Here is a 27,422-nt window from a genome sequence, read left to right as displayed (position 1 = left end):
GTGAGTTCCAGGACAGCCAGGATCTACATAGTGAGGCCCTGTCTTGAAAACGCCAAGGGGGCGGGGAATCAGAAAACATACAAGTAGAAGTCTTTTTGAGTGGTACCTCAAACTAGTATATGACAAACAACAATTTCACACTTTACTCTTTACTTGTGTGTGACTCCTGTCTGCTTCAGTACTAACACACGCCACCCTGTTTTATCACCACAGTGATCTCCGTAGACAGCCGCCATGATTAATGTCAAATGCTGCCAAGGAATCTTAGCTTTGAAGAACTTATGAAATATCCCCAGTGCGACCCCTTTGATTTGACTGTGACCTGTCTGATTTCAACTTTTACCACTTCCTTAAGTGTCAGACTATCACTGAAAATTAAAGTGGACTCTGAGAATATTGTAAAAATATAAAACACAAATGAAAGAGTCCTATTATTTCCCAGTTAACTCTCTTTGCCTTGTACTTGTGGATCAGGATGTAAATGCTCAGCTTCAGCTCCAATTAAAGCAAAACAAAACAAAAAAATCCCAAACTTACATAAGTTGCTTTGGTCATTATCACAGCAATAGAAAAGTAAACTAAGACATGCAGTCCCTGAATTTGGCTTCTATGTATTTTGTAATTTAGGTTACTGGCTGTCTTAGTTAGGGCTTCTATTGCTGTAAAAAGACACCATGACCACGGCAGCTCTTATGAAGACAAACATTCAGTTGGGGTGGCTTGGCCTTACAGTTTCCGGAGGTTTAGTCCATTATCATGGGCCATGGCAGCGAGCAGGCAGACATGGTGCCGGAGAGCTGAGAGTTCTACATCTTTATTCATAGCAGCAGAAGTCGTCTGTGTATTGGGCACAGTTTGAGCATATATGAGACCTGAAAGCCTGTCCTCACAGTGACAGACACACTTCCTCCAACAAGCCACACCTCCTAATAGTGACATTCCAATAGGCCAAGCATTTGAACACACGGGTCTGTGGGGACTACACATCTTCAAACCCCCACATCAGTTCAAAGTCCTGTTTTCATCTCTGAGACATTCTGACCCCACTGGCCCATTGGAAAAGGCTCCTCGGTTAGGCGTGAGAAGACACCATGCCTGCCTCCTTGCTGCCATGCTCCCTACCGTGATGATCATAGATTCTAAACCTTTAAAACTGTAAGCCCCCCAAAAACACTTTCTACTGTGACCCCGTTGGGAAAGGCTCCATGGGTTAGATGTGAAGAGACACAGGGCCGGGCATCTCACATCCGTGCACACTGTCCCAGTGCCCAGGCATCTTCTCCTCTGTCTGGTGTTACTGGCTAGTGGATCCCTGCCACCGAGAGGGGTGGGAGCTGCTTCCCCGGAGGGCATCAGGAAAGAAATCAAGTCCACCACAGGAAACACGGCACAGGGACAACCCCCATACTACAGCCCTGGCACATGTTTTGGAGGGCAAACTGGCCTCACAACAGGTCAGTCCCTCTTGTGGCATGCATCCAGGAGTGGTGAGGCTACAATGCCCATGTTCATCCAGCTGAAGGGGAGGGGTTAGTCCAAAATGGTCTGAAAGTCTGTGCTTAGGGCTGGGTCAGCGGCAGTCTCAAGGATGGCCATTGTTGCCCTTGGGAGCTTCCGGCACAGCTGTTTTTGTGCTGCAACAGAGAATGTATTCAATTTTCATTCCAAAGAGAGGAGGTCAAGCCCTGGCCATGTGTTCCTCCCCAGCCAGGAACACACACCACCACCATCACCACCACAGTGGGTTCACAGGGACCTCAGGAACAACAAGATAGAAACAGGAAGAAACCTGAGGATCCCTCCCTGCATCTAGGAAGCAGCAGACCAGAGAAGGTGAAGGGACCAGGCAGAGACTCAGAGGGTTCCTAAAAGTGAAACGTGTCACCCCATGGGCCTCTCCTGAGGGAGCAGGGAGGCAGAAGTCGGAAGCTGTGATCTAGAAGCCTAGCTTCACCCACCCAGAGTTGCCTGAGTGGGCTCCTCCTCAGGCAAATGGAGATGGGCTAGGCACTCAGTGTTCAAGGACAGATTTGGGGGCCATTTGGAGGAAGCTCATTTACCTGTCCTGAGAGGTCCCAGGAGACACTTGTAGGTGACAGAATGACCAGCCAGCTTGAGCAGGAAGGCTTGGTAGCAGAGCCAACGTGCAGCTTCAGGAGGAAATGAGCCAGAGGCACCCTTGGCCTTTAGTGTCATTCCTGGGGGAGCAATGGAGGCTGAGAATCCAGTCAGCCCCAGAGCCTCATGCCCTCCAAGGGCACTCCCAACACCCTTCTGGCCAGCTAGGACCTAGGCCAGCAATGGTGGCTGACTGCACACGTTCCAGAATGAGTGCAGGCTACCCAGCCCCTGCACAAGAATGCTGGTCCTGGCCATCCACGTACCTGCATTCTTGACCTTCAGGATGGAGTAGCAGCAGGATGCTATGTTGGAGATGATGCTCAGAAAGAATGCGGGGTTCTTTCTAACATGTTGGTCAAAGGGAAGCTGAAGCGCACACGCATGGAACCTGGGCAGGAGCCGGGGGGGTGTGCCCTTGGTAAATGTGTACATGCACTGAATCATGCAATTACATGTGCAAATGAACACTCAGCATGTGTGCTCGTGTCTTCATACATGTATACGGACACATTTCTCCCAAGTGCCTCATGTATCGTCACCTCAGATCACAGCAAGGGAAAACTGCCTGACACTGAAATTGTGCCCGGTCTTCCACAGCACAAGCTCTTCTCCATACTCTGATCCAGTGACCGGGGAGGTTACTTAGGAGGACAGATCCGCAGTGGCGTAGATCTGGCCTGTGGTTGGTGTGACCATCTGCCAACTGCAGGAAGAGTTCTGGATTCTGCTACAACTCTGAGGAGCAGCCTTCCTTTCATGAGTCATCCCTACAGGAAACTTCAGAAGAAAGGACCTATGCTGTGTCACGTGTTCAGGTAGAGATGTGACTGTGTCATGAATGGCACGGGGTCTGGCCTAAGGAACCTGACTTAAGGTGGAGACGATTTCCCTACCTGAAACCTGGGAATGGCTCCCACTGATCAGCCACCAGCCCCAGGTTCTCAGGACAAACCAAGGACAAGAATGTTCCAGAAGCACAAGCCAATGTGTGGGGCACCATGATGGCCAGGCTGCTTTAGGCTGTATCCTTGTCATGCCATTTAGAGTGCAAGATTGGTGATACTATCAGCAATGGATCTGATGCTCTGCTTTCTGGGGGCTCTGAATCCCCCTGCTACCCTTTCTCATCCTATGCCTTCTGAGTGCTTTCTTGGGGGGCTCTTTACCCCAACTCCCTCCCCTGTCTCAAGACAGCCAGCCACAGGCTCCGGTCTGCACATTAGGTCACATGTGCTTCCAGTACAGAGAGAGCCAAAGAAGTTCTCATGTGACAGATACGGAGCTGTGTGGAGACTCAACTGAACGCTGCTTTTCCTAACCCCACTCCAGCACGCCACCCAATTAGGGAGCAACTAGCCAGCTCTGCCTTAGGCATGGAAGCCCCAGCAGACAGCATGGCTGGCATTTCTGGCCTGTGTCTCCCTCTAGTGGTGGCATAGTTCATGACTCACCTGTAGGCCTGAAGCAGGAAGATCTTGTACACATTGATACAGACTGTCTGAAGGCTATTCATCTGGAGTTCCAACAGAAAGAGAGCCATGAGCAACATTCCTCGGATCACAAATGAATATTTTCTGTGTTGCCAAATGGGATAAGAAAGCCACTTGTGTGGGAAACCCAGGAAATCCAGCCAGGCCCCCAGTGTCATCAAGAGAGGAAGAAGCGTGAGGGAGCAGAGGCCAAAGTCTACCACAGAGGCTCTGCCTAGACAGAGAACTCAGCAGCAATGGCCTGAGAGCCCAAGGCCAAGGCTGGGATCCAGGGAGCTTCCCTCTCTGTGGGGACTGATGACGGCATTAGGAGTGATGGAGATGAGTAGGCCGGATGCTCAGGGATGCTCAGGGATGCTCAGGTACACATGCAGATGTCTACGTGCTCTTTGCACACAATTGCACCCATATACCCATGCACACGCCCCCACACAAAGAACAGGACTGCATAACAGATGAGGTAGCTGCTATCTGCTTACCTGCAAGTCTAGAAACAGACTGTGACACTTCAACCGCAAAACAGCTAAGAGCTTCTGTCGCATGTTCCTCCCCGCCTTGAAGGTGCGCTGGAAGGTGAGGCTGGCCTTAATTGAGGTCCGGGCATAACTGCAACACAAAGGTATCCTATCTGTGTGATTCCCACACCGACCTCTCCTCTGAGAGACCAGCACCAACGCCCTTCCTCCTCCTGTCCCTCTCTGCCACACGCTGAGGGCGGATCTTCACACACGGAACACATCCCAGCTCTCGGGATATGCTCACAACACCACCCAAAGCCCCCGACAACCAAACCCAAACAGATGCAGTGAACAATATCCATTTTATCCAGGCTTGGGATCACCAGACATCTTTGCTCATCAGTGGCAAACGAGCCGTCAAAACTCACAGTTCAGAAAAAAATCACAAGGGGAATCATACAGGAAATCACTCTTTAAGAGGCTGAAGCCTGGCAGAGCACCTTCCCAGCATAGGGCTGTGAATGGAGCAGAAAATTACCTTCAGCCAGATCTCAGTGGCAGCAAATAGTAGGAAATGCCTATAATGGTGTTAAACCACCTGCAGGCTGCAGGATGCTTTGGAAATGAAATTATAAGATGGGATAAGTGCAGGACAGAAGGTAAGGGGTGGTGCCTTCTTGTCACTCAGTGACCTGGCATCATTCTCAAAGATGAATACAGGCGACAGGCACAGTTACCTCTGTTAAGATTCTTTAAACTTTTTTTAAACTTTTTATGCATGTGTGAGTGCATGCCTGTGCATGTGGATGGAGGCCAGAGGAAGGGGTGTCTTGCTATTTCACACTGGACATTATTCCCTTGAAACAAGATCTCTCACTGAACCTGGAGCTAGGCTGGCAACCAGCAAGCCCCTATGACCAACTTTTCTCCATCTCTGCCTACAGTGTTGGGGATACAGGTGCAGGTAACCACCCTGGCTTTTCATGTGAGTTTTGGGGTTTTGAACTCAGGTCCTCATTCTTGCACAGCGAGCACTCTTAACCCAAGTTACCTCCCCAATCCCAGTCATACCTTCTACACATGCTTTTGGACACTTTGATGTTGAAATAGGGTTCCTGCCATTAAACACTGTTTGCATCAGGATAAGGCTGCTTTTTGTGCTCTGTAGCAACTTCTGTGCCACTGCTTAGGTCAAAGGACAAGATAAACCAGCCTCACTTGTAAAACAGTAAGATTTCTGGTAGTCTCTGTTTTTTCCAGAGTGAACAGGAAGATGTGCAATCACTAAATGGGCGGTCTAAGGACCACAGTACCAGTGAGTGTCACTTTCTAGAGATGCCGCCTTAGCCTGACCGACTCAAAGCGTATGTGAATACATGCAGAGTCCATGCACACACTAAGCATTTTGTGAGGGTTAAGCACTATACACTGCTATCCATGGGGGTCCTGCACCAATTCCCCACAGATCCTAAAGCTCTACTGCTCTTCTGGAAGACATGGCTATCTATACTGCGGTGTCTGTCAGTTCTCTTCACCCGTTGCATGTGAGCCATGCTTTGGGGAGAAGAAACTCCTACCAGAATGCTTTCCCTTTACAATGTTGCTAGTCACTCTGGCTGACCTCTAGACACAATGTCCCTGGCTCAGACAGAAGGATCCTCAGTTCAGCTGAGCATACCGATGCTGCAGTCTCAATGGATGAGCTCACAGCTGCTCTGAGCATGGGCCTTCCTGGTCTACGTGTCAGAGTGTTCTCCAATTCCCCTGTCCAGGCCAGCCTGGCTTCCCATAAGGCTGTGCTGTTCTCTGGCTTTAGCTGTATGTTCAGAAGGGAAATGGTTTTGTTTGTTTGTTTGTTTGTTTGTTTGTTTGGATTGCTTTACTTACTACTCAATGACACTGACGAGTGCCAGGGGATGGAGCCAGGGACTTTATCCTCAAAATCTCAGGCCCTCATGGGGAATGGAATAGGCAAGTTGATGGTTTTAGGAGCAACTGGGTGTGCTGAGCACTGAGGTGGGGGCTGGGGTGGTAAAAGTGGATCTGGGGGCAGAGGGTGAAGCCAAAAAATCTGAGCTGAATCCCAGGGACTGGTCCAAGTCACCACACAGACAGGAAGGCTGAGCCCAGGCCTGTGCTGACAGAAATGGCAGCAGATAAGGTCCCTGCACAGATGCTTATATGCACCCACCTCTTCCCTTATGGTGTGAACTTCCAAAGAGCACTATGGAGACAGGAGAGTTTGGATCCCAGCTCAGAACAGACAGCTATCAACATGACACAATTTTCATGCTTTTACTCGTAAAAGCAATGGCCCAGATATTTTCACCTCTGTCCATCTCAAATCTGTCTTATCTACACTAAAAAGCTGGACCGTGAGCTCCTGGTAGGTAGAGACGAACTCCTCTCCTCCCCCCAACCCTTTATACCTCAATACAGAGAAGGGCCCTGGCTCCATGGTCTCCAGGAGACTTGGGACAAGGCTGAAGATGTTCTCATATTGCCCACATGTCCATTTCCAGGCCCCTATCACTTCAGGCCTCATGGTTACTCGTGCCCAGAAGCAGGAAGCAGGATGGAGCACCCCACTGCATCCTCTGCCCCCTGGAGCTCATGGGTCCTCAGCTCCGCCAGGTGTGCTTACCCAGTGTAGTCACAGAGCACCTCCAGAGTCTGAGTGTCCAGCAGTAAGCCACACCAGGGAAACAGGCAGTGAGCAGGCAGCTGGTGTGGAGCTGTGCCATCCAGGGTACCAGCGTCCACAGGGAAGTTTACCACTGTCTTCTGCAAGTTTATCATGCAGCCGTACTCAGGGATGCCACGGACGAGGGCCCTGAGTAAGAGAGGAAAACTTGGTTGTGGGACCCAGGTAGCACTCAGCACACATGCCACAAAGATACCCAGAGGTGTTCTGGGACCAGAGAGAGCGAGCGGGTCCTTGTGGGTAACCCTGATGGAACACCAGACACTGTCTTGCTCTGGACTGTAGCCTAGCGCCTGTCTTCTGTGTAAGCAATAGGGCCAGCTCAGAACAAGATGGCCAGGTGTCAAACACTTGGGGAGGTCCACATAACTCTCTGATGGTCATACCTTAACGTCCATGTAGCAAGGCACCCTCTGCCATTACCCCAAAAGCCTGTTTTCTTATACTTTGAGATGCCTGTAGATGTGGGTTGCTTCCCCTTACAGTAAATGCTAAACTGACTGCTTGCCTGTGAGTCGAAGACCTCCCTGGAGAGTTGAAGGCAGATGTGCACCCTTCCTCACAGTGGCAGTCTGGCAGAAGTTTGGCTCCCATCCCACGGGTGTGGCCACTTGATGCCATCTGCCTGCCTGTGACTAGTCAGTCCTTGCAGCTGCCCTGGCCAGCTCCTTGTAGTAAATATTTCCTTCAGGTGTCCATGGACAGCCCCACCTAGTGGTCCTGTCACCCGGTGGCCTGACACTGATTTGGAGTCACTTCCCTGACAAGGTCTTAGGGACAAAACTGACTTCTGGAACTTTCCTCAACAGCAGCAGTGTCCTCTGTGCCCAGTGGCCACTGCCTATGTATGGGCCATGTGGCTTCTGAGTGATACAGATGTGACAGGGACACATTGGGGCTGTTCTCACCTCATTCTACAGACCTCGACATGCACAACCTACTGGGCTCGAGGACACTACGCTAGAAAGTGCACAGAACCCTGGTGGGCAAATTTGGAACCGGACAGCAGTCAGTGTTTCCACCAGACAGGCCAGTGGATACTGGGAACACCAAAACCTCAGTGGTGACAACTTCTGAGGGCTCAAGTTTAATTAATCACATTCAGGTTTTCCCTCTTGTCAATTACCCTAAAAGGTCTACAAACTTCACAGTGTCTGAGGGGCCTCCTCTATAACATGTGATCTGAAGAAATCCTCAAACTCTGTAGTGCCCGAGGAACCTCACTTGATGTCTCTGCTCTGAAGCAGGGCTGCAGCGTCCAATTCTAGCTTGAGCCACAAAAATTAAGTTTACAACCAGCCAATAACCCCAACCTAACCTCTACATACTATAAACAGCCTGGAATACACACTATAACCTACTAGTATGAATGAATATTATGTAAGAAAAATAACCACTCTTGATACAACAGCCATGTCTCAAAACACCAATGTTTAGTAAGTCCAAATTCTCTGGTCTCTTCCTAACAATCCATAAAGAAAAGTTACTTCACGGAGCCATGGACCTGTTCACTCAGTGCCTGTTCTTCATGGTGTGGTGTGAAGTCTCAAAGTTGTCAGGAATGGCTGTCCTGGTGGTTTCAATAGGTATGGACCCCACAGACTCATGTGGTTGAATGTTTGGTCCATAGGGAGTAGCACTATTAGGAAGTGTGGCCTTGTTGGAATAAGTGTGGCCTTGTTGGAGGAAGTGTGTCACTGGAGCCAGGCTTTGGGGTTTCATATGCTCAAGCTACACCTAGTGTGGCACACAGTTTACTTCCTGTTGCTGGCAGATCAAGATGCAGAACTCTCAGCTACCTCTCCAGCACTGTGTCTGCCTGCACACTGCCACGCTTTTCACAGTGATGATAACGGACTAAGCCTCTAAAACTGTAAGCCAGCTCAATTAAATGCTTTCCTTTGTAAGAGTTGCTGTTGTCATGGTGCCTTTTCACAGCAATAGAAACTCTACCTAAGATAGCTGTGCTCGCATATCCTAGAAGGGCTGAGTACCTCACCTCAGGCCTCTGCAAACAGCCCTTCTGTGGGCTCGGCTGGGAGGCATGGAAGTTATTGCCTGTAGTCTCATCTGAAGACTTTCCAAATACTGGCACTGACCCGGTCTCCTCCACACTGCATCCTCAGCAAGACCATGCTGGATTAGGCATGGGTGCTGTATTCTCTTCCTTGGTGCTGGGGGTACTCCATGCCTGGCTGCACAGGTGAGGTGCCCCTGCCACTTAATAGAGATGTCACTAGGTCCTGGTGACAGCATGAGCTCCAGGCACACAAAATTGCAAACCGATTAAATATACTGCCTGGGTCATACATACATCAAAACCATTTGGCAGAAACGCAGGCATGATGGTCCTTACCTGAGGAAGGCTTCCGCCTGGACCAGGTGAGGTGTCACCAACAGAAAGTCATCAACAAAACGCAAAAGCAGCCTAAAATGAGACATGTTGACAGTTTTCACACAAAATCCACCTGTAGGGGATCCAACCTGAAATGTTTTAGGTGTCACAACGCACAAAGACAAAACAAAATGATATTTCAAAAGAAGAGAAACGACAGCTTTACTGTCTTCCTAACAGACATAGCTCTGGGGCACTTTGCAGCTTTTCATGAAGTGAAGGCAATGAATGGCCTTTACATCTTGGGATTAAAGCAACTGTCACACCCATTCAGTGAGATGGAAACTTGAAGATATAGCAACCCATGACCCAGGCCTTTGGAGCAATAAAAACAAGCATTTACCCATCCTGCTGCACTTCAGCAAACAGCTTGTTCTCCATGTCCCCGAAACACAGACTGCAGAGCAGGGTGGACAGGCTGGAGCCCTGGGGGATGCCCTGGCACTGGACATAGCACCTGGGGATGGCAGTGGTGGTTAGAAGCAGCAGCCACGGTGGGCTTCACATTCACAGTTGACATGTATAAACATGTACACAGACATACGTGAATACGCACAGATGCTATTCTGTAAACATGCTCAAGACCTATAGCAAACAGTATCTACTACTGTCAGTTGCCAAGACCCCAAAAGACACCAAACTAAGTACTACCCATTCCCCACTCTTACTACAACCTGGAGTGGTAGGGGCTACAACCCCATTCACTGACTCCAGGCTATTTTATTTTTATTTTAAACTTTTAGATTTTAAACAAGAATGATAAACAATCAGGCTCTTGAACTGAATATTTATCCTGGACAATTAGTAACAGATTATTAGTGAAGGAACATTCTGGGTAATAGCCACATAAAATTGTCAGTGCCTTCTTTACAGAGAACCTAATGGTACCCTTCGATTAAACATACATGTGGGTGCCGGCAGAGGTAGGTGCCTTCAGATGATCAGGGCAGGGAACTTACCCAGGGAACTCGTGTGTGAGAAAGAGTAGATATGAGCTGACCTTTAACCCCATGCATGGACTCTGTCCCTTCTGCTCGAGTATCTGTCAGGAAGCTCTCCAGGCACAGTGCACACAGACCTGACTTCTCAGTGTATCGGGCTGACCCACACTAGGATTAAGTTATCTACTACATGGACAAAGACTTATAAATCTGTGCTCAGTATTATCAGGACCCAGGAGCACCCTTTGTAGTGTTTGTGAAAAAACACCCAGTTGTACACTTGTAGCTTGTGGACTCCTAGCATGAGTATTGAACATTTCCAATTACACACCAACACATACTGTCACTTTTAGTAGTCAGATATTTCTTGTCTTGCCTGACCTCATCTCTATTAAACCTGGGTGTGAGCCTGGAATTCCGTTCTGTATTGGCACTCATCATGGACTCCTATCAGTCCAGCAAAAAGGCGCCAAGTGCATTCTGTTCTCCAAGTGGGAACTTTGGGTGCAGAAGATGCAACCAAATGCTCAAACACCCAACCTCACATCTGATCCAGACATACAAACTATGTCTTTTGCAGGCTGATGGGCTGTTAGGCAGCTCTAGCCCTGAGCCAGTCTGGGTTCCCTTCACTTACAGCAGTGTTTTTCAAAGGGTACCTTCTCTGGCTTGTAGCTCATGGGAGTCTCAGGGGGACCCAGCCATTAGGCACTGCGCTCTTTGTTGATGCTACATGTGTCTCATGCCTGGCTGCACAGGTGAGGTGCCCCTGCCACTTTGTCAAAGTGACAACAGGAACTTAGGCATACAAAATTATTAAGTTCACTGGGACCATGCTCAGCTAGGAGCTCCCAGGGCCTCATGGGTAGGCAGCCCTGCCTGTGGCCCAGCCCGCAGAAGGGCAGGAAAATTCTATAAAGGGGAGTGGGGAGGCAGAAATGAGGCAGAGGAAGCCAGTCAGATAGACTTCTAAGGGCTGTAGCCAGTTAGCAAGCACGCCGCTCAGCAGTCAGGATGTCTCTAGTTATCTGAACCCGCCCAGCCTCTGCCCACTTGCCCCACGCCTGTGCCCACCTGCCACCGATCTTCACGACACTGTTACGCACAAAGCGCAGGAAGAAGTCGAACAGGCTGCTGCTGGCCTCGTTCAGAGATAAGCTCTAGAAAGGCAGACACATGTAGACAGATGAGTATGAGGATACAGAGCTCTGCCCCCAGATGCCCCCTTAAGACCAGGTGTTCATGGTAAAGAAGGGTGAGGCCAGGGTCAAGTGTCCCTGCATGACCAGGTAGAATTTGACTCAAGGTGACAGGGCATGCAACTTACAAAGCAGCCATGTAACCTGTTATATTTTTACAGAACTATGTCTGGAAACTTGGAGCTCACACAGTACCCCACTGAGCCAAAGGAAAACCAGCCAACCAGTGAGCATGGCTGCCCCAAAGGTAGAATATATACAAAGGAGGTTCTGCAGAACCGCTGATTTATAGGAAGAGATCTCCTGTGTGTAGAGGCATAGGTAAACGCTGTCTCTAACTTAGTGGGCCAATATGGGGACCACAGATCAAGTCCAACGTGCCCACTGGAAAAAAAACAGGTGAAGCCAGGCGTTGGTGATGCATGCCTTTAATCCCAGCACTCAGGAGTTCGAGGCCAGCCTAGTATACAGAGCGAGTTCCAAGACAACCTCTAAAGCAATACAGAGAAACCCTGTCTCGAAAAACAAAAAACAAAAACAAAAAGGTCAAAACTGAGGGAGAAGATATTTTTACCAGTAATGGATCACTGGAGTATGGGGGACAAGAGGGTATGAAGGGCACTTCAGAGCGATAGTGTTAGCACGCCCACCTTAGTAGCAATTGGGGAGTCTTGGTCATGCCATGGGGATTGCCACAGGGGCCTTGGTCATGGAGCTGTCCACCAAGGAACATGTTGGTCACATTCCTGCACTGAAGCAAATAGCCAAGTAGAGGAGGAAGACCCCACCAGGTGTGGCCGAGTAATAGGGAGCCCGAGGACCTGCTCAATGACAACGGAGTTCCTCAGCGCACTGGTGTCTGAGTCCTGAAGATGCTTCAAGAACTGGCCCATGTGTGGCTGGAGGTCAGAGAGGGTGGAGACCTGCAGCAAAGAAGAGGTGACCACTTGAGGGGAAGCAGAGAGGCACGTGGTTTTCTGGACAGGACAGCCACAGCACAGCTCAACAATAGGACAACGTGGAAACACTCCATCATAGAGTCTCATTGGGAAAAGGGAGAGCCCAGCACCCCAGCAGGAAGAGCCACAGAAACAGCAGGTTCCACCACAGTCTGCTTTCCTCAGGTCAGACACCCCCATAATGCTGTGGTTACTGACAGTCCCAACACAAGTAGCACCCCAATTCCTCCAAAGAGACAATGTGCTGTCAGGAGGAAGAGCTGACAGGATTAGGGAGGGGATGGCTCCTTCATCCTCTGCAACAGACTCTTTTGATCCAGTGGCCACCAAGATCCATGCCTCTAGACAGGCTGTCACTAGAAGGAATACAGTGCCATCTACTGACAGCACAGGAACAATTCCGAGCATGCCAGGTGTGAGGCATCCAGACATGTGAACACTGGAGTCTCTGAGTAACGTTGACACCCCAGATCTAGTCCTACATGCTCACGTACGCACCTGTGACCATGCCCAAAGGGGCGTGGTCAGCGCCACAGGTGCATAGTAAGATTTCTCACTATAGGTATTGGGAGCCCATTCCCTATAGAGGGGTATTCTTTCAGTCTAGATACACAGGGGAGGGCCTAGGCCCTGCCCAAAATGATGTGACAGACTTTGGTGAACCCCCATGGGAGGCCTGACTGGGGAGTGAATGGAGGTGGGATGAGGGGTTGGTAGGAGGCATGGGAGGATGGGAGGGAGAGGGAACTGGGATTGGTATGTAAAATAAGATTGTTTTTAATTTAAATAAAAATTTATTTTAAAAAATAGCAATATAAATAGAAAATGCCTGCATTTTCAAAATAATTAAGTAACAAGCTTCTTAATCACTAAAGAGTTTATCACAAACTGCAATAAATAAATAAAGAAGGTTTTGAACTGAATGATAATGAGCTGACAAAATGCCAGAATGACTACTGAGGGGTCTTAGAGAGAAATGCACAACTTCAGGTGTTTCCTTGGGATTGGTGCAATGGCTCAGAAAGTAAAGACACCTACCACCAAACCTAATGACTTAAGTTCAGTCCCCAGATCCATGCAGTGGATGGAGAAAATAACACACACGTTGCCCTCTAGCCTCTACAGAGGCACCATGGTAGCTGCTCTGGCCGGAGCAGGGAGGGAATCACCTGGGTGTAGTGATTATGAATATGTCTTTGGTGCAGAAGCCACATGGCCACGACACATATCACACATGTATAGTTAAAGTTGGCCTGTGAGTCTTATATGTCCTACGTATAGGGAAAGGAAGTTGCCTAGCGCCTCTCCCAGGCCTAAATTCCTCCGCCTTTGAACCTGCAGACCCCACCTGCCCATTGAAGCAGGTATTTGGGGGAGCTTCATTGGGAGTCCTGTAGAGGGAGGCAGGCTGGGGTCCAACAAATGATCACTGGCACCATGGACACCCAAGCCACAGGCATGTCCACATGAGGACACGCCAGAAATGTGGACCTATCACAGCCTCACCTGTGTCACTGACAGAGTCCAGATATTCATGGCATGAGAAGACCTGTGTCACCAGCATGCTCACAGCACAGACGGAAGCCCACCATGGCCTTACCTGTCTCCTGAAGGACTTGTGGATTTGGCCTTGTCTATCTCTTTGGACCACTGCATATTGGCGGATACAGTACGAGTTGTCTGGGTGTCTGATCATATTGGCAATAACCTCCACAAGCTTGTCCTGGGGGATGGCATCATATGCCCCTGTCACATCTGCCTGTGAAACACATGTGAACACTACTAAGCACGGTTGGGCTCAGGCCCAGGGGTCCTGCTGGCTCTGTCCTTGGTGTCTGGGTTCCAACCTGTACGTGATCGAGAGACAGGAGAAAGATACTCCATGCTCCTGTACCAGCCTAGCCACACATGCCTATCCCACAAATTTCCTGTTCCAGACAAAGGAACCTGGGGCATAGTGGGTCTACATTCCTCTCTCTACCCCGTTACCCCAGATTGAGGGCCTTAGGTCAAGGAAAGCCTACATTCTCCTTGCAGAGCCTCACAGCCTGCCAGGGCCCCTGCCTAACCCAGATACTGAAGCATGCAGGCCCTGGTGGTAGACAAGAGTCAGGCATGGCTACTTCTCTGAATGGGACCCAGCATCCAATGGGATTCTCCTATAGGGCAGATCCCAGAGGAGTTGGAGTGCACAGTCCAGGGGACCCATACAAGGCTATTCTGAGAGCTGGTTATCCCAGAAGTATGGGGTACCCCTGCTCCAGAGAGAACAGGAGGTCACAGTATCTTTGGTCTGCATATGTTAGTAGGACCAGCACTCTCAACCACCAGCTTGAGCCTACAATAGGTTCACCCATGTTGGCTGCTCCAAGGAGGTCCCTAGAGTCCAGACCATGGGAGCAAATGTGATAGACAGGAGTCCAAATGATCACCTTAACAAAGTACATCCTGGGTGCTGGGTCCAGAGTGCGCACACGCAGTACGAAGGTCCGCCAGGTCCTGTAGATATCATTCAGGCCCAGTACAGATGCCCCCAGAAGGTTAGTATGTTTTGTCAGTTCATAGTTGAGCACGCTGAACAGAGTCTTGAGACACTGGGTGAAATGCTGAGCCTGGGCCAGGGTCACAGAAGACACATTAGAAATCACTTACACTAGCATTCAGCCTATGAATCCCCCTACCAACCTGGCAGACTGGCCCAGACTACCCTGATATCTCAGAATAGACTCCTGTAGCCCAGAGTCTTAGAAGACCTATTCCACTAAGCCACTTGACTGCATTTGGGACACTCACCCAACCTGCCCCAACCTGTTCTCACCCACCACCAAGGGCACTGCCTTCTAATGAGACATGTCCACTGGGCTGGGGTCAGGCTCAGGGTCAACTTCACGCACAAAGGTCCTCCAGCTGAGCTGAGGCATCAACAGCTTCACTTTGTCCTCTGGGTATCACTAACGACAAGTCCCCCCACATAGCTCACACAGGCACTGGCAGGGGTCAGAGCTGTTGCGGACATCCAGCTATGGGGAAGAGAAACAGCTGCCCCCTTGGTTTCTTTGGCTCCTAGCATGGAGGCCATACAGTGTCCTCCCTACCTGTCAGGATCCCAAGGTTTGTGTCCCAAGCCCCAAAGCTCTTGAGACCATCTCCCATCTCTAGGGCCTTCCCACATGCTGGAGTTTTGGACTCGGGAACAGCTAGTTCCTTGTCCTTCCAGGGCTCAGAACCCTTGTGTAACCAGAGTGCAGCTCAGCTGGCAGTATAGGAGCCAAGTGCAGTCACCTGCTTCCCTTTGTCAAAGGCTCTGGTGCCCATATAACTCATGTTCACAATGGGCCGAAGACCACTGGGCTTGGGGATGAAACGCAGTCTGCAGATGGGCATGGCTGGCCAGGCCTCCTGGCGCTGCCTGACTTCTTCTTGAGACAGTTCTTGTAGCCGCACTCTCTCAAGGTGATGCCTGTTACAGAGAGCACTGTGGAATTACGACATGAACGTGTGGGAAATATGAGAGACACATTCCAGCAGGGTGGTTAGGAGCTTGGGTCACTTGACACCTGGCCATGCTATGGGGCTACATCCAGGACCATAGCAACTCACGACAACCAGGCAACCCACACAACTGTCTGGTCAGGATACATGACATGTAGCCTGTGTTTGCACCTGGGACATCTGGTCCCATAGTCTGCCCTCGGTGTTCTCTTCTTGGGTGATCCTATTGGCCAGGGCACATATGAAGTAATCTGCTGCACTCTGGATAACCTGGCTTAGGCACAGGTGTGAAGCAAAAAGCATCTCTGCCCACCCCAGGCACATGTGTGCCAAACTACATCGGAAGTCCTGTGCTGGCTGCTAAGGATCCCACAGGCACAGAGGATGATATTTAACACATAACAAGGGCTGGACTTCATGAACCATGGAGGCAGGTAGTGATGGCACGCACCTTTAATCCCAGTGCTCAGGAGGCAGAGGCAGGGGGAATCTCTTGAGTTCAAGGCCAGCCTTGTCTACAGAGCTATTTCAAGACGGCCAGGGCTACCCAGGGCAACCTTGGTTAACATGGTAGTCTGCTCTCTGCAGGCCTTGCCTGGCCTCTACTCTGCCTCCACAGCTTGGTCTGTGTACCTTCCTGGTAGAGCAAATCCCAGCTCAACAAGCAAAGAACCTCAGCCTCTCAGAGCCTCTGCCAACTCTTGGGGAAGATCCTTGTGGTCCCCACTGAGGAGGCTCCTCATATTGTACTTCCTTCAGGACACAAGGTAGAACCTTTCTGACTAACATACCAAACAGGTACACTGCTCTGCTCCTGTTTGGTGTGAATTCCTCCTACTTTAGCGCGCCTACAGATGGTGCAGGCCCAACTTATGGTTTTACAGGGCAGAAAGCAGGATCTCCAGTCAATGACTACACAGAGTCTGTGTCCTGAAGGCCCGGGGACAGGCTAGCAGGTGCCAGGCACTGTTGGAGTCACTGTATGTAAACAGCAGGCACAGACAACAGACGTGTGTGGTACCTGACTCCAATGCTCTGCAGCCTTCTCCACATGCTCTTTCGGTAGAAGAAGAGCCGGTTCTTCTGGAAAGTGGTCTCTGTGACGTAAAAGAATGACCGAAGCAGCTCTACCACGTACGCGTCCATCAGCCAGAACAAGAACACAGCCAGGATCCTTTCCCTCGTGCGGTGCTCTGCAGCCGGGACACAGTTGTTCCCTGAAAGCAGTAGATACTCAACACCTGTGACTCACCCCACACCCATGATGTCCAGCATGGAAGTCACGGGACCCCAAGATGAGCCCACGAGGTGCTACTCTGGACAGGCTGGGTTCTAATAAAATGTATCAATAAACTAGCTTAACCTTTTTATTTTGGGTGCAGCGGGCTTATTTTTGGCAGGCTGTAAACTAAAGTTCTTTGACAAAGCCATGTCAGTAATGGGATCCTGCAGGCCTAGTGACAAGAGATGAAATGCAGCTGACTGCCATTGAAAAGCTCCTGAGCCATCTCTTAGTCATTCATGACTCTCCGTGCTCCTGAGCCATCTCTTACTCCTACACACTCTCCATGCTCCTGAGCCGTCTCTCAGTCATTCACGACTCTCCGTGCTCCTAAGCCGTCTCTCAGTCATTCATGACTCTCCGTGCTCCTGAGCCGTCTCTCAGTCATTCATGACTCTCCGTGCTCCTGAGCCGTCTCTCAGTCATTCATGACTCTCCATGCTCCTGAGCCGTCTCTCAGTCATTCATGACTCTCCATGCTCCTGAGCCGTCTCTCACTCCCATTCACTTTCAGCTTCTGAGTCTGACCTAGAACCTTGTGACTGACTATCCAGTGAATCTTTTGGGATGGACTGACTCGGCTGGTCCTAGCCTCTACCAACTCCTAGAGCTAGTCTTCAGACGGGAGCTAGGGGCATGGCTCAGCTGGTAAAGTGTTTGCACTAGAGGCAGGAAAACCGAGTTCTAGTGTCAGAGCCCACGGTATAAAAGCCAGGTGAGGTGTGACCTGTGCCTGCAATCCCAGTGCTAGGGAGGCAGAGTCAGATGATCCTACCTGAATCAGAGATTGCAGGTGATTAAAGAGAACACCTGGCAGGCGTTGGTGGCGCACACCTTTAATCCCAGCACTCAGGAGGCAGAGGCAGGAGGATCTCTGTGAGTTTGAGGCCACCATGGTCTACAGAGTGAGTTCCAGGACAGCCTCCAAAACAATACAGAGAAACCCTGTCTCATAAAACCAAAAACCAAAACCAAAAACAAACAACAAAAAAAGAAAACACCTGATGTAACCTCAGGCCTCCACACACATGTTCAAGCAAACCTCAATGGGTGCTGGGCCTGTACTATTTCGTCACAGACTACACGCTCACTGCCACCAAGCAGAGTGGTTCAGAGATGTGTAGGGACAAGCAGAGAACAGGCTGTTCTCACTGTCGTACTGAACACAAGGGTTCAATGCACCACAAGGCACGATAGCTGTCCTTCCCAAGGGTCTCTGAGAAGACCACTCTGTATATAATATCTCCAGATACTGTGGGAGCCTGCTTTACCTGGATAAAGCTAGGTTTACCAGCAGTGATAAACACGAAGGAAACTTGTGAAGGAGAAAGGGGGACCCCAGGAGGCACGCGCTAGAAGGCAGAGTGAACAAAGACAGAAGGAGCGGGGCGGAAGAGAAACCCCAGTGGCCAAGGGCCCTGGCTGCTCCTGCAGAGGTCTTCATTTGTTCCCAGCATCCACACGGTAGCGCACAGTAACTCCAGTTTCAGGAGCTCTGACAAACACCAGGCGTGGTGCACATACATACTCTCAGACAAAACACTCACACCCACAAAATAATCATTAAAAATGAATGAATGAATGGGGAAAATGGTGTGGATGGATAAGACTAGATAGAGCAGTGACCTAAGAAACAAGAATGTTTAACTTGGGAGTAGAGAGATTGAGGGCAGAACAGAATCGGCAGAGAGATAGGGAGGCAGTGGAGATACTGACCCAAGTTCAAGTACCTTTATGTTCAAATGCCAGCTGGCAAAGAGCAGTGCACTCGGCTTCCCATCATTCAAAGGTAAAAACAGAGTGAGAACATGTGCAGCAAGGAGATGCACTTTACGATTGCCCAGACAGCAAGATATGGGGGCGGGGCGGGGTGCAGCAAGAATTCAGAGCAAACTGGTAAGAAATGGCTCAGCTGGTAAGGCTCTGGCTGCTTTTTCAGAGAACTGGGGTTTGAGTCCCATCATCCACACGGTGGCTCTCAACCATCTGAAACTCCAGCAGAAGGGAATCCCACACTCTCCCGGCTTCTGTAGGTACTCGGCATACAAGTGGTACACAGACATACAAGCAAAACACCCATACCCATAAAAAATTTAAAGCCAATGAAAGCAAACTGGAAATAACAGCAGCAGCACATTCAGATGCATTTCCTCTCACAAGAAAGGAAGTCAGCCAGCCCAGCTGTCCAGCTAAGTGACAACTGTAAGCTGCCATGGCAATGTATAAAAAATCCACTTGCATGCTATGAAAAAGATCCATCTGATCTATAAGAATGGGAAAAGTTTAAAAGCAAAACTTACAGAGGGGAAAAAGACATAGCAGGGAAACACCAAAAGCAATCCCAGGTCAGCCAGTTTGAGCAGTTGACAAACTTGGTTATTGGGGCGTGTGTTACATACCCACTACCCCACTTCTCCAGAAGTTGAGGCAGGAAACAGGGTTACACATTTGAGAGTAGCCTGAGTAACTTAGCAAAAACCTGTCTCAAAGGAAAAAAAAACTTTACATTTAAAAATCACTACAGGTTGGATGGTGGTAGCACGAGCCTTTAATCCCAGCCCTCATGAGGCAGGCAGAGGCTGGGGGATCTCCAGCCTGGCCTACAAAGTGAGTTCCAGGATGGGCTCCAAAGCCAACCCCTTCCAAAACAAAAATATCACTACAGATGTAATATCTTGATTCTCTAATCAAAAAGACAAAAATCCAGGCTGGGTGTGGTGGCACACGCCTTTAATCTTAGCACTCAAGACAGGGGTAGGCAGATCTCTGTGAGTTCAAGGTCAGCCTTGTCTATAAACAAGTTACAGGCCAGCTGGGACTAGATAGTAAGACCTTGTCTCAAATAAATAAATACTAGTAACTAATACATACACTTAACAACATTGCCTATAAATACTACCAGAACAAGAGGAAATAACTCTGGTTGTCCAGTCAGAGACAGAGGTATCCACCCTCTTCTTTTTTCACTGCCTGGAAAGGATGTGGACATTTCCTGTACATACCTGACACAGTGAACACAAGAACCTCAGCACTCAGAAATATAATGAACTTAGGAAAACTACCCAGCCAGAAGTGACAGTTTCCAGCACCTTCAGATAACTGGTATGATATAGACTCTACTACACAAGAGCTCAAAGTCAATTTAAATGCCCCCAAACCACTGATATCAAAATTACCACGTATGGAAGCACTAGGTGCAGCTAAGGCAGTATCCAGAAGGAAATGTGTAGCCAAATACCCAACCTATGATGACAGAAAGCAACAGCAAAAAACTGAAGAGGCGGGAATAAAATTTAAAGAGAAAAGTCCAGAGAGACTGAAAGTCAGAGGGTTCTTGGAGCAGGAGGGACATGTTCACACAAATCTGGGAGAACAATCATGAAGCTGGGCACTGGGCAAGAAGACGCTTGAGTCCAGAATAAGGAGCTATGCCATTCTCCTTAGGAGACGACGGGATGTGTGAGGGGCTGCAGTATCTTTTCTCGAGATGTCTTCGTAACCCTGGGCAACAGACACCGCCAGCTAAGGGTAAGGGAGCCCTGGGCTGCAAAGGAATGAGATGACAATGCGTGGCAGGTGGGATGGCTTACAAGGGTCACAGGCTCTCTGCTGCAGCTGGAGATCCAGGTGTGTATTGATAAAGGCTCACTTTGGAGCTCCCAGAGGCCACCCACGGTGGGTAAACATGGCTTGGCATGTAACCTTAACTTGTAAATATCCTAGGAGTTTGTTTGGGAGAGGGGCGAGCAGCATAGGGAGTGTGGTCCCTTCCATACATGCACAGATTGATGACAGGAGTGAAAGGTGTAAACTAAACTCAAAGGCTTCACTTCTAATAATTTAGAAATACAGGGACCAGACCCTCACTCAGCCCCTGCTTTAGTGGCCATGACAGGCTGCAGAACAGACACATAGGCCTCTGACACAAGAAAACTCCAGATCCCCTGGCCTCCTGGAGCCTAGGTTCAAGACTGAACACGAAGAAACTCCAGGCCCCATCCCACCCCACCAGCTGCCTAGATACTTGGTTCCTGGGAACTGATTGGCCACAAAAGAAATTCCAGGGAAGACCAAAAGCTCCCCTGTAGTCTCCAGGATACAGTTCTGAAAACTATTGGTATCTATGTACAACAGGCCACTTGCAGCAAGTAACAAGACAAAGCCATAGAAACCACAGAATGTTCCCTCTCAGCACTGACCAATGAGAATAATTGGTACACATGTTATTTCATGCCAAAATATGACTTTAAGAAATTCTCCTAATTGTTCCAAAATGTCAACCAATCAGAAACCAACCTGTACCTCCTGATGTAAACCTGTAACTTTTGTCTTTAAAACCTAGCAGCAGACAGGGAACTTCACTCCCTCTGGAGGCTGTTACTCAGCTTGCTAGACAGGGGTCCCTGTCATGGTTGGATGAACAATAAAACCTTGCTTTTGCAGTTTGGTGGGTCTGTCTTCCTGGAGGTCTCTGGTGATCTTTGCAACTTGGGCACAACAAGGAGGGCTGGCTGAAAGGAAGGGGGCGAGTGGTAGCTACCATTGGCCAACCTCAGCATTAAACAGAGCTAGTGAGGGCGCAGAAGTCCTGGCTCTACAACCTCCCAAGTAATACAAACAGTCCCCTTCCTGCAGCAGGCTCCTTTCCGGGGGTCCCCTCACATACCTAAAATGGGACAGGGGTCTTCACTGTAGGAAAGTTGTTCCTTATTACCCTTCCTGGACTAAGCAGCCTGTACCTCCACAGCTCAAGCATACATCTGCACACTGGGAGAAACAGAAGAGCCCTCAAACCGCAGGGGCCTCACTTCCCACCAGGACAGACCTGCCACTGCTAGCATGGAACCACCGTTCCACAAGGGGATCAAGAATAAACAGCCTGTAGGAGCTCCTCCTGGAGCGTCTCCTCACCGGGTGCCAGGATTTCTAGCCGCTATGCACTCCACCTGCTTATCTGTTCGCCAGTGTCCCCAGCTCTGAGAACCTGCCCCGGGGCTTGCACAAGAATCTTGGTTAGCACAAACTGGGCTGGCGGAAGCTTGGAGTCAGAGACCATCAGATGGGACTTGCCCAGACCTGTGACCGCATAAAGCCACTGCGGCACTGAGGCCGTGGTTTCCTGCCACTCATGTCTCCCTTTTCTGTTCCTACTGCGTTCAGCTGGAGACCAGCCCTGCTCACCTGGGCTGCTGCGAAGCCACCTGCAGTCTTGAACTTTCATCTTCCACGTCAGCTCCTGCAGCGACAGCTTGTCATACTTCCCCAAGGAGATGAACCGCTTCACGTTCTTAAAGAAGCGTCGCTGGTTGTGCCGGGAACCCCAGAGACCCGGAGGCACCAGCTTTCCGACACAGGCCTGAAGAAAGCCATATACCTGCCAGGGACTGCTGTGTAGACGGAGCAAATTCATGAGGCGCTGTGGGCTGGTGGTGTTCAAGGCACCTGCCACCTGGTGGGCTGCGGTCCGAAACCTGCAATGGGACCTGAGGAGCCGGACATACGGGCACCGCGCATGGTTCACAAGCAACTGCTGGAATAGGGGCCGCATCTGCCAGTAGCGCTTCGATAGGCGGCGTCTCCCACAGAGTGGTCCCGATGTCCTAGGTCTCATGCCTAGAAAGAGTATCTCTACCAGTCTCCTGGCCCCAGTCAAGCTGGGCTGCAGGTTGTTGAGTAGGAACGAGGGGTTCAGCCTCTCTCGGCCACCTCCCCTAGAGTAGAGGAAGCGTTTGGTCTCAGTATATGGTCTGAGCTGAAAGGCATTTTGGCACAGTGGTGACTGCAGGGATGTGGAACTGGGCTTGTGTTTATAGCACACTGACCCAGAGCGACTCAGGCCAGGTGCCTTCACCCCGGAAGACAAATCTTCCTTGGTAGTTCTACTAATAGGCACTGCATGGGACTTGGCAGGATTTGGCACCCATGTTTTGTCTGATGGGGTTGGAACTGCCTGCCTGTAGGGTCCCTTCTCCAGTCTCGGGGCCAGATCGCACCTGGCCTTCTTAGATGGAGGCACACTTCTATTGGTGATGCTTAGACTCCGCTTCGCCCCTCGAGATGGCAAGGGCGGGGGTTTCCATGCTTCCTGGTGACTGCTGTTCCTGACCCGGTGTGTGGATCCAAGATGAGTAAAATTTCTGCCCACGGGTCGTGTGGGCCTGTAGATGCGGGACACAGAAGGCCAGGTTTCTGCGGTGGCACAGATTTGGTACAGGGGTGAGCCGCACACCTGGTAGGCACAGCTCGGGGGCACCAGCAGGTAAAGCGCACAGCGGGCCAGCAGGTAGACCAGCAAGTCGTCGCCCACTCGGTTCAGCAGAAGCATCCAAGCACCACTGACGCGCAGAGACTCAGTCACCGAGTTGGGCAGGTAGCTGCGCACGCTGGTTGTGAATGTCATGGGAGGACCGCCTTGGGCTCCGTTAAGCAGCGCGAAGCCAAAAGTCAGCACGTTCCTCTCGCCGCGCTCGCAGAGTCTCTGCACGACCCTGGCCACCAGCTCCTTCAGTGATGACACCTGGTAAGGAGAAGAGAGTTTTGAGCAAGACGCGCTGTCCCGCGTCCTCCCGGCTCTCCGTCCCCGACCCACGGGGATCCCACCTGGTGGAAGGAAAGGTCAGCAGGTGGAGGTTGTGAGTCCCAGGGCACACACACTAGGCACCGGGCCACCAACGTGCGGAAGACCTTTGGGTCCCCGGGTTGTACAAGCTGCCTGCCCTCAGGTCCCAGGCGCCGCACGAAGGTTGCCAGCGGCCACACCTGACGGTATTGACTGCGCAGCAGAGCGCGCACGGCCCGGCAACGGGGCGCGCGGGGCATCGCGCTCAAGATCCGGCCGGGCCTCCCACGTGCGGGAACTTCGATGTAGGGCGGCTCAGAAAAGCGTCAGGACCCCGGACATTGAGAGTCCGCGGCGGGAAAAGGCGGGGTCGGCACGGAGGAAGGGGCGGGATCGAAGCGAACCAAGCTTGTAGCGGAAGAGGCGGGGTTGCACAAACGGCGCTTTTCTGTCGGTGGTCCTACGGTTCAGTGGTTGCGGGGAATTTAAGAATAACCGAGAGAGGTGTGGTCGCAAAGGGTTTCCCTCCACAGAGAGTTTCTCGGCCCCCCTTTCGCTCGGAGCTCGGGGCCCCACGTGGTGTAGACTGGGGCGGGGTAGCAAGCAAAGACACCTGTCTTTGATTTATTGAAGGTTCTGAAGGCGGAGGAACCCAAGGCTCACCCTGCTCCAGAGCCGGCCGCTGCTGTCTGAGTTCGGTGCAGACAGTGGGTAGTGGCAGTCCTAGTTCTTTCCAGTAAAGCTTCATGATTAGGGTCGGAATTCTACTGTACGGGTTCTTAAAGCTTTATTGTGGTCCTACCATAAGCTCAGCTCCCAAAAAGGTTCCCTTAACATCCACCACCAAAGGGTGGGGACCAGGTGAAGCGGTGTGTCCGCCTTTCTCACTGTCACAGCAACTTTCACCCCAGGGTACAGAGCTACTGGTCATCTCCCACTCAGGCACGATGGCGAGACCAGAGTCACTGAGCAAGCGTGTGCACACAGCTAAACCAAAGACTTCGACCTCAGGATAGCAGCTCCTCTAACTCGAGGCCGGCAGCTTTAACAGTACTAGCGAGGGGGGCGGTAGTGGGCATCAGTAGTGACACTACCCAGAGTCGTAGCTAGGGGCTTCTGAAGTTTGAAGCGCTGGGAAACAGGGAATCTGTGCTGAATTTGGCAAACACTGAAATGCTAACAAATATAACCTTTGGTGCCTTCAGCTTTCTGAGGAAATTGCTTCTATCCACTGAACTAGCATTTGAACAGACCTCGAGCCCTCCCGACAGGCGCTTTTTCATATTTACTCCCTTGTAGGAGGTCAGCCGCCTTGTAAATGCTCGGGATTACAGGTGCTATTTTAGCAGTCCGTTTAGTGGGCATAAGTCTCTTTGAGGGGGTGTTTTTGAGGTTTGCTGAATACTGCTACTTTGGAGATTTGGGACCGGACTGAGGAATTTGTGTCAACAACTAAGAAACCAGCATTGAAAACAGTTTCAAAAATTAGAATATAGCTGGCCATGGTGGTGTATCATTAATCCTATCTCTTGGGAGATGGAGGCAGGGAGATGAGGAGGCACTCAAAACCAGGCCAGCTACACAGTGAGTTTAAGGTCCATCTGTGCCAAGTAAGACTGTGCCGAGAGAGAGAGAGAGAGAGAGAGAGAGAGAGAGAGAGAGAGAGAGAGAGAGAGAGAGAGAGAGAGGGAGGGAGGGAGGGAGGGAGGGAGGCAGGGAGGGAGGCAGGGAGGGAGGCAGGGGGGGAGGCAGGGGGGAGGCAGGGGGGGAGCCAGGGGGGGAGCCAGGGAGGGAGCCAGGGAGGGAGGCAGGGGGGCAGGGAAGCTGTTCTTATAGACAGGTCAGGCAGAGGCTGCACCCCAGGAGCTATCCCAGAGACAGCAGGTGGTAGCTTAGAAACTCTGAGGAAAGGAGATAGAGGACCCCTAGTGTCCCTACCTATATAGGGAGAGGTGTCTGCAGGAAATCCCTGGGGACCTGCCATGCTCTGGCAGCAAATGACTCCCACTGGATTCTCCCCATCCAGAATTTGGGAAAGGCGCTGGACACGATGTTGGTCTGTAGCCTGTCATGTTCAGAGAGCACTGAAACACCAACTTACTTCTTAGTGGTCAAGATGGGGATATGAGAGCAATACATTTCATTTACATAGCTTATCACTGACACAGCAGGTCCATACCCATTATTTACTTCATCAACATCTAACAGCTCAGGAAGTATGAGAATGGATGCCACCATGCACTTTTACAGGTCCAGAGCCTGGTGCCTCCCACATCACAGATGGCGCCTCAAGAGAGTGTGTGCTGCTTGTGGAAGCGGGGTCCAGGCACTGGCCTGGCCTCTTCCTGGGGTGGGTCACCTCGTGCTGTTTCCTGAGATCCACACCCTCACAACTGCCACCGTAAGCCATGCACACCACTCCCATCTCTGCTTCGTCTTGCCCAATAAACTGCCTATGAAAACCAATAAAAAGTACTTAGGGCACAAAAATCTCTTTGAATGTCGTTATTTAATCCTCATGGCTTGGCAAACAGAGCTCAGTTCCCTTTTTTACATCTTTGGATTTTCGAGACCTTGGCAGTTATTTGATGAAATTTAAGAAAACAGTAAGATAAACTCATCCACTTGGATTTGGAAAAGGTTGTATTTGCTTATGGAATTTAGTTTAATTGCGCCCCTTGAAAGCGCATGGATGGCTAGCCTATGCGGTCCTTTCTCAGAGGATGGGGTGTCTGAAGCCCTTCAGAAGAGAGGTTTCTTCCAGGCTGGGCAAATCATCAGATCCCATGGGAGCTGTTCTCAATCATGAATGGCAAGGGAGAGGGAGAGGTGAATGATTAAGCCACAGGCTTCTGACTTGAGAAAACTAGTGATCGGGTGTTCAGGATGAAAGACGGTGCTTAACCCCTTCCTTAAAGGGGCAACCGTGCTACTGCTCAAGAGTAAAGCCTAAGCCACCATGAGATGACCTGAGTCCTCCACATGCTGCATCAAGCCACGGCCACCGCATCTTCCGTTATTGTAACAGGTTCTAGATGCTCTCGTTCTTTCATGCCACTTTAAGAGCAGCTGGAAAGATCTTTGAAAGGTACACAGGAGTACTCACCATCCTGCTCAATACACCCACCACAGGCCTCTCATCACTTCCCAATCTTTTACTCTGGGCTTCTGATCCTCACACTATGGCTTCTGCCTCACCACAGTGTATGTGAGTGTGTGTGCACGTGTGTGTGTGTGTGTGTGTGTGGTGTGTGCTTGTATATGTGTACCTGTGTGCGTGTGTGTCATGGTTCTGAAAGCAATGTGGGTTCCTGCCAAGTCCTCAAGTCCTTCCTGGAATATAACAACAAACATTTCACATTTTAGGTCTTAGGATTCATACAGTTCAACAAAATATAAACATAGAAGCAAAAAACAAACAAACAAACAAACTCCCTTCAAACACACAGCACTCAGGAGGCCCAAACAGGATTGACATGAGTCCAAAGTGATCTTGAGCTACCAAGCAGAACTCAGAAAACAAAACAAAAATTTAAAATCCCAAGCACAGAAAGCATAGGAATGAATGTAAGAAGAATCAAAAAATGTACCCGCAACAATCCCCCACAATATTGTTAGATGTAAAAATCCCAGTTACTGAAATTGATTCATAATATGACATGTTTATGTTTAGAATGCAAAATCAGGAAGGTAGACTATAACTAAAGAGCAGGTCAGAAGATGTAGAGAATAGAGCTTTTAGAGATAAAATGAACATGTAAGTCAAAGGAACAAAAATTTCAATAAATGAACCAGGTATCAAATAAAGTTATCTTTTTGTTT

General features: G+C 50.2%; 1 protein-coding gene across 5 annotated transcripts; it reads right to left on the bottom strand.

Moving 5' to 3' along the window:
* Positions 1–798: 798 nt before the first annotated feature.
* Tert (telomerase reverse transcriptase) lies at positions 799–23,962 on the bottom strand. Of its 5 annotated transcripts, NM_001281627.1 has the most exon segments (16): positions 801–1,634; positions 2,061–2,198; positions 2,385–2,509; positions 3,573–3,634; positions 4,091–4,217; positions 6,714–6,902; positions 9,130–9,201; positions 9,512–9,625; positions 11,184–11,269; positions 12,130–12,231; positions 13,868–14,026; positions 14,700–14,879; positions 15,550–15,727; positions 16,781–16,976; positions 22,223–23,558; positions 23,642–23,887. In NM_001281627.1, coding segments are annotated over 16 exon segments (3,387 nt in total). In that variant the 5' UTR covers positions 23,861–23,887; the 3' UTR covers positions 801–1,530.
* Positions 23,963–27,422: the final 3,460 nt, after the last annotated feature.

The sequence above is a fragment of the Mesocricetus auratus genome, unplaced genomic scaffold (genome assembly GCF_017639785.1).
Source record: "Mesocricetus auratus isolate SY011 unplaced genomic scaffold, BCM_Maur_2.0 Super-Scaffold_100015, whole genome shotgun sequence".
Taxonomy (NCBI): domain Eukaryota; kingdom Metazoa; phylum Chordata; class Mammalia; order Rodentia; family Cricetidae; genus Mesocricetus; species Mesocricetus auratus.
This window is presented reverse-complemented; position numbering and strand designations above follow the sequence as displayed.